The sequence below is a fragment of the Coccinella septempunctata genome, chromosome 3, assembly GCF_907165205.1.
Source record: "Coccinella septempunctata chromosome 3, icCocSept1.1, whole genome shotgun sequence".
Lineage (NCBI taxonomy): Eukaryota > Metazoa > Arthropoda > Insecta > Coleoptera > Coccinellidae > Coccinella > Coccinella septempunctata.
In genome coordinates, this window is record NC_058191.1 from 32,562,165 (window position 1) to 32,569,974 (window position 7,810).

A 7,810-nucleotide genomic window follows, 5' to 3' on the forward strand; every position below is an offset into this window, starting at 1 on the left:
AAATATAGGTTTTCGAACACGCTGAATCTATTGCGAGTAATTTGGAAAGTCTGTCTCCCTTCGTTTAGATTTTCATCTTGGAAATGGCATTTTTAAAAAATTGCAATTTTCAATCTGCGATATCTCCTGTTATATTCGTCTGATCCAATTGGGATTTCCGGTTATATAATCAGCATTGCCAAGGCTTCCACCCTAGTACAAAAACTCGATTTCCAAAATCTCGATTTTTTAGGTCAAAAATGAGGAAGGGGTTACACCCCCCTAAAATGATATATTTGCTACTCTGTCTAAAAATGAGGATGTTCTATGACTGTCCTCGGATATGGAGTGCATAGAATTTGTTTTGAAGATTCTAGAAAACCAAACAGTTGATGATTCAATGAAGAATTGCACTCCAGAGAGCTCTTCGAAGTCAACTCGAAAATGAAAAGTGGAAAAACAAAAAAAATTATTTTCTCCTGAACAGGGCCAGATATTTGAAATTTTGGAATGAAAATATAGGTTTTCGAACACGCTGAATATATTGCGAGCAATTTGGAAAGTCCGTCTCCCTTCGTTTAGATTTTCATCTTGGAAATGGCATTTTTCAAAAATTGCAATTTTCAATCTGTGATATCTCCTGTTATATTCATCTGACCCAATTGGGATTTTCGGTTCTATAATCAGCGTTGCCAAGGCTTCTACCCTAGCAAAGAAACTCGATTTCGAAAATATCGATTTTTTGGGTCAAAATGAGCAAGGGGAGACCCCCCTAAAATGACATATTTGCTCCTCTGTCTAAAAATCAGAATGTTCTATGACTGTCGTCGGATATGGAGTGCATAGAATTCGTTTTGAAGATTCTAGAAAACCAAACAGTTGATGATTCAATAGAGAATTGCACTCCAGAGAGCTCTTCGAAGTCAACTCGAAAATGAAAAGTGGAAAAACAAAAAAAATTATTTTCTCTCAAACAGTGTCAGATATTGAGATGTTTGGTATGAAAATATAGGTTTTCGAACACGCTGAATCTACTGCGAGCAATTTCGAAAGCTTATCCCCCTTCGATAAGATTTTCATCTTGGAAATGGCATTTTTCAAAAATTGCAAATTTCAATCTGCGATATCTCCTGTTATATTCATCTGACCCAATTGGGATTTTCGGTTCTATAATCAGCGTTGCCTAGTTTTCTAACTCAGCAAAGAAACTCGATTTCGAAAATATCGATTTTTTGGGTCAAAATGAGCAAGGGGTTAGACCCCCCTAAAATGACATATTTGCTACTCTGTCTTAAAATCAGGATGTTCTATGACTGTCGTCGGATATGGAGTGCATAGAATTTGTTTTGAAGATTCTAGAAAACCAAACAGTTGATGATTCAATAGAGAATTGCACTCCAGAGGGCTCTTCGAAGTCAACTCGAAAATGAAAAGTGGAAAAACAAAAAAATAATATTTCCTCTCAAACAGTGTCAGATATTGAGATGTTTGGTATGCAAATATAGGTTTTCGAACACGCTGAATCTATTGCGAGTAATTTGGAAAGTCTGTCTCCTTTCGTTTAGATTTTCATCTTGGAAATGGCATTTTTCAAAAATTGCAATTTTCAATCTGCGATATCTCCTGTTATATTCCTCTGATCCAATTGGGATTTCCGGTTATATAATCAGCATAGCCAAGGCTTCCACCCTAGTACAAAAACTCGATTTCCAAAATCTCGATTTTTTAGGTCAAAAATGAGGAAGGGGTTACACCCCCCTAAAATGATATATTTGCTACTCTGTCTAAAAATCAGGATGTTCTATGACTGTCCTCGGATATGGGTTGCATAGAATTTGTTTTGAAGATTCTAGAAAACCAAACAGTTGATGATTCAATAGAGAATTGCGCTCCAGAGAGCTCTTCGAAGTCAACTCGAAAATGAAAAGTGGAAAAACAAAAAAAATTATTTTCTCTCAAACAGTGTCAGATATTGAGATGTTCGGTATAAAAATATAGGTTTTCGAACACGCTGAATTTACTGCGAGCAATTTCGAAAGCCTATCTCCGTTCGTTTAGATTTTCACCTTGGAAATGGCATTTTTCAAAAATTGCAATTTTCAATCTGCGATATCTCCTGTTATATTCATCTGACCCAATTGGGATTTTCGATTCTATAATCAGCGTTGCCTAGGTTTCTACCCTAGCAAAGAAACTCGATTTCGAAAATATCGATTTTTTGGGTCAAAATGAGCAAGGGGAGACCCCCCTAAAATGACATATTTGCTCCTCTGTCTAAAAATCAGAATGTTCTATGACTGTCGTCGGATATGGAGTGCATAGAATTCGTTTTGAAGATTCTAGAAAACCAAACAGTTGATGATTCAATAGAGAATTGCACTCCAGAGAGCTCTTCGAAGTCAACTCGAAAATGAAAAGTGGAAAAACAAAAAAAATTATTTTCTCTCAAACAGTGTCAGATATTGAGATGTTTGGTATGAAAATATAGGTTTTCGAACACGCTGAATCTATTGCGAGCAAGTTCGAAAGCCAATCCCCCTTCATTCAAATTTTCATCTTGGAATTGGCATTTTTCAAAAATTGCAAATTTCAATCTGCGATATCTCCTGTTATATTTATCTGACCCAATTGGGATTTTCAGTTCTATAATCAGCGTTGCCTAGGCTTCTACCCTAGCAAAGGAACTCGATTTCGAAAATATCGATTTTTTGGGTCAAAAATGAGCAAGGGGTTAGACCCCCCTAAAATGACATATTTGCTTCTCTGTCTAAAAATCAGAATGTTCTATGACTGTCGTCGGATATGGAGTGCAAAGAATTTGTTTTGAAGATTCTAGAAAACCAAACAGTTGATGATTCAATAGAGAATTGCACTCCAGAGAGCTCTTCGAAGTCAACTCGAAAATGAAATGTGGAAAAATAAAAAAAATTATTTTCTCTCAAACAGTGTCAGATATTTCGATGTTTGGTATGAAATATAGGTTTTCGAACACGCTGAATCTAGTGCGGTCAATTTCGAAAGCCTATCTCCCTTCGTTCAGATTTTCTCTCTGAAATGGCATTTTTCAAAAATTGTGAATTTAATTTGAGAATTCGTCAAGATGGAACGGTGATACCGAAATGGATGAAGTTCTCAGATTTATTACTGGAAGAGTTGCTCTTTCAGTATATAAATCACATTTAGATCTACGATAATGTTCCTGGAAGAAAAACTACTCGAAATTTGACCTTCGAAAAATTCCCAAAAAGATAGGGTCAGTTAAAAATTCCTTAAGACCGTACGGTTGCGCCTAAGTGGATGAAGTTCTCAGATTTATGACTAGAAGAGTTGCTCTTTCAGAATATGTATCACATTTAGATGCACGGTAATTTTCCTGGAAGAAAAACTACTCGCAAATTGACCTTCGAAAAATTCTCAAAAAGATGGGGTTAGTTAAAACTCCCTCAAGACCGAACGGTTGCGCCGGGGTGGATCACGTTTAAATAGTAATTATTGATCCTGTTGGAACAAATGTTGCGTAAAGAACGAGCTATATGATTACAAGAAACGATGAAATGCAATATCATTCGTATTTCAATCCAAAGCTGTGGACATGGAATGATTAGGCCACTTTTTTAGGTTTGAAACAAAATCATCTCCTGCAAATTTTAGAACGTTCAATTATCCAAGGCTCCCATCTGACTGTATTCCACAAGAATTAAAATACCGCATAAAAAAAAAATCATCCAACCAGAGGCCTCCTAATGGAAGCCATCAAAATGTATGAAGTGAATATATCAAGACTGTATATAGATATTCAAAAAGATTCACTGTACGCAGCATCACTTTGTAGTTGAAATGAGATCCTCGAGAGTCGACAACCGAACTTTTCGTCTCAGGCTCATATCACTGAAAAGTTATTATCATCACTACAGAAGTATTCCTCAGAGATTGAAGTTTCGTAATTTAATTGTGAATTATTATGATTGCTCATTCCGTAACGAGCACTTATATACATATGTTATGTTCCCTTCTGAAATTCGGGAGCTGGGAAGTTTTTATGACCAGAGGCGTCATTATATTTCATCACCCTGACTATTACTGTCGTTCGAGTAAAATTTCATGCTTCCTATCCTTGCACAGTCTCAAATCTGTTAATATTCTGCATTAGATTAGTCTGATGAAAAAATATAGGAAAGAAGTGTTTTTTAATGATCAAGGCATGCTCATTTCAGGTATGTATTGATATCTAGTTAGCCTATACCAGTTCCATAAAAAAAATATTGCGTTTCCATAGAAACGAACAATAACTCATTAGAAGTCTCAGAGTGAAGTCTTAGTTCAAAAAAAAACCAGAGTTACGCAATAAATTAAAAGAAGGAAGATGTCCACTGAAATTGGGAAAATCGAAAAATTGGAGTATCGAATCATCATCGAGTACCTGTATTTAAAAGGGTTAAGAGGTAAGCATATTTACTAAGATATGCTTAATATGTGTAAAGCGAGTTTCTCTCATCTGAAAAGCTACATCGACTTAAGACTTAATTCGAAAGACAAAATAAGGAATCATAGCTCTCAACGAAATCGAAGTAAGATTCAATATCAAACACCTAAATGTAAAGGAGCAGACTCTCTCCTTCTTATGTAATATGCCTCCCACATTGATGGTCAATTTGACCATCCCAACTATATTTTCCTAATTTCGTTCATTTATGCTGACTCTCAGTTCAAATTGGTGGATTATCGCTTGACAATATTTCGAACTAAAAATTTTCAATCAATATTATCCATGTTGATAGAAGAGAAAATGAATTCTGATAGGGAAAAATTTGGAATTCATTATATGCCTATGTTATTTCGTTATTATAATGATCATTTTCCATATTACTGTTTCTCTTTGATAGCAGATATACCTATAACCGAGGTCATTGTCACAGGGTGAACGAGTTTTGTGGGCAGTTTCATGACATATTGAAATCAGTTATATGAAATATTGAATACTTAATTACAATTTGCTCGAATGTTTTATATGCTCTATCGAACTGAAAATATCCTGTTAATGACGAAAATAAACCATTTGATGAATATGGTTTCTCTTTCATAACAGGAATTGTCCAATTTTCAATTATAACAAAATATAACCTGAAGGATCCAACAAGTAATCGAAAACTTGTTAGCATACAAACCTCGATACAAACCAAAGTTCTGAAGTAGTTGAGGCCATGACGCTATTAATATGAATCCTTGGAAAAATGAACTGATAAGGTTCAAGGTTAGCCAACACAATTCACCTTGAAAAGTTTCGTGTCATCTCGATAAGAATGCAACATTTTCATCTGAGAAAAAAATCCGCACAATACTAGAATCGCTAATCAATGACTCAAATATGCCACACAAAACTGACAATATCGAAAAATTAGTACAGATATGGAGAGATTATCAGGTGTTTCGCTAATTTGCCTGATGAGCAGACAAAAGTCCAAAAGGAAAAATAGCGAAATCACATTCTTCATTCGTAGATACAAACATAGTTTGTACTTTATGTTCTATGACACGTTCATTATTTTTAACAATATTGTGGCGAGCACCTAAATTCATTTTCGTTGCGCATATTTCTTCATATTGTAGGGATCATAATTTTAACAATTTAAAAAGGATGTTCACTCGTACCTATATTCTATTATTCAGTTATGAGTAAATATATTCCCATTATCTCCGAAATTCCTGCATGAATTCATCTGACAAATATCGACCTAGGCAAAACCAAACTATTCATACACTGTTTTCAGTAATAATCAGATATTTATTGCACAAGGACAATGAAATTATTTGCGGCCGCAGGAGAAGGAAGCTTCCGTATTTTCTCCAAACATCTGCAGTGCGGCAACTGGGCGAGCACATTACTGGAAAGCATTCATTCGACTTAGGCCCGTAAGATTAATGACAGTTTAAACCAAAAATGAGGGTTTAAACTTTGGATAACGATTATTTCTTAAGATCAAACATAGTTAATCCATCGAGGATGGTTTAAACTATCGATTAGTTTAAACCTTCGGGACGGTAGGTTTAAACCATCAAAAAGGGATTAAACCCTATATATTCTATGAAATTATTTTCTACCCGCTTCTTTGAAGTTTTTTGAAGTTTCTTGTTTGATTTGATTCAAGAAATTGTGTTTGCGTTGTCGGTTAGAGAATTATTGAACATGGAATTGCAATATGATAGTGATTCGGATTCAGATATTGAAATCTTGCACCAGTTGAATGATTTCAGAAGGTATTATGATAGACCATATATTATCCGTGATCGAGAAAATCATTGGGATAAATGGGATGATATCGAATTCATTCGTCGGTTTCGAGTCTCCAAAACTTCTGCAAGAACAATCTTGAGTGAGATTGAGGAAAAAATAAGCCACCCTACCTCAAGGTGAGAAATCAATATTCAATTCCATATTTTGTCTCACTTGCAATCCACCTTCTGAATTGCTATTTTCAAAAGCAAATCCTTATTCTCACTTCGAAATTTGCCTGTCGTTAAGTGGTAAATATAGATATTTTCAGAAACGAAGCACTGAATGCTATGGATCAACTTCTTCTGGCTCTACGTTTTTATGCCACTGGATCTATACAACAAGCAATAGGCGACTTCACTGGAGTTCATCAAACTACAGCGGGCAGGGCTATCAAGAGGGTCACTGAAGCAATTGCAGCTAAAAGCAATACTTTCGTAAAACTTAATCTCCCACCCAGACAACAGCAATTGAACCATAGCGGCTTTTACAGTATAGCCAGATTTCCTAGGGTGTATGGTGCTCTCGATTGTACACATGTTCGCATACAGTCACCAGGAGGACATAATGCTGAACATTTCAGAAACAGAAAGGGATATTTTTCTCTAAATGTCCAAGCAATGTGTGGGTCAAATCTACAATTTTTAGATGTTGTGGCTAGATGGCCAGGTGCAAGTCATGACAGCACAATCTTCCACAATAGTAGATTATGTGCTATATTCGAATCAGGAAATATGGGACATAATATAATTCTTGGTGATTCTGGATATCCACTTAAAGATTATTTATTGACACCATTAGCTAACCCTTCAACAAGAGCAGAAAGGTTATATAATGAATCCCACATTCGAACAAGAAATTGTATTGAAAGATGTTTTGGAATTTGGAAGAGGCGTTTCCCTGTATTATCTCTCGGAATGAAAGTGAAGATAGAGTTGGTTCAAGACATTATTGTGGCTTGTGCAATATTGCATAATTTGTGTATAGATAATTGTGATGATGTTCCATCTTTGGACACTCATGTTGAGGAATTGATAGATTTAACAAGTTTAGTTTCAAATATTAGAAATGAGAATACTATGACTAGCAATCTGAAAAGGCAAATGCTTATAAACAGCTATTTCAATTCATTGTGCTTGTAGGGTTCATATTATAAATGATGTATGTCCTCTAATGAGAAATTAGTTGCAAATATTCATATTCAACACAAATCTTGTATTAAACTTCAAATACTAACCGTTGATTCTGCATTTATTTATAACTCAAAAAATTAGCTTAACTAACAGAAAAAGTGAAAAAAATTTATTGGTTCAAAAGTTTTTTTTTTGCAAGAACATCGAGCCTCAATATTTCGCTAATCAATTCATGCTGAATTGCCTCCTGCCTCGCCTTTTCACGAAGATTTTGCACCCTCAGCTCATGCTCTATCGTCATCTGCTCCATTTTGAGCTTTTCATTTTTTATTTGGGCTTCCACTAATTTCTGTTTTTTGACGGACAAGTTCCCATATTCTTCCATCGTTTTATTGAAACTGAGGGGATTTTTCCTGAGAGCTGAGGA

At 35.2% G+C, this 7,810-nt stretch overlaps 1 protein-coding gene across 1 annotated transcript; it reads left to right on the top strand.

Moving 5' to 3' along the window:
• Positions 1 to 5,890: 5,890 nt before the first annotated feature.
• On the top strand, positions 5,891 to 7,171 carry LOC123310404. Its single transcript, XM_044893872.1, has 3 exons — positions 5,891 to 6,387; positions 6,522 to 6,687; positions 7,052 to 7,171. Exons 1-3 carry the CDS (start codon positions 6,164 to 6,166, stop codon positions 7,169 to 7,171), a joined length of 510 nt encoding a protein of 169 aa, XP_044749807.1. The 5' UTR covers positions 5,891 to 6,163.
• The last annotated feature ends 639 nt before the right edge of the window (positions 7,172 to 7,810 follow it).

Coding starts and splice junctions, on each gene's coding strand:
- LOC123310404 (XM_044893872.1), top strand. CDS start 6,164: ATGGAATTGCAATATGATAGTGATTCGGATTCAGATATTGAAATCTTG. Junction 6,388..6,521: donor ATAAGCCACCCTACCTCAAG/GTGAGAAATCAA, acceptor AGATATTTTCAG/AAACGAAGCACTGAATGCTA. Junction 6,688..7,051: donor CAGCTAAAAGCAATACTTTC/GTAAAACTTAAT, acceptor TGACACCATTAG/CTAACCCTTCAACAAGAGCA.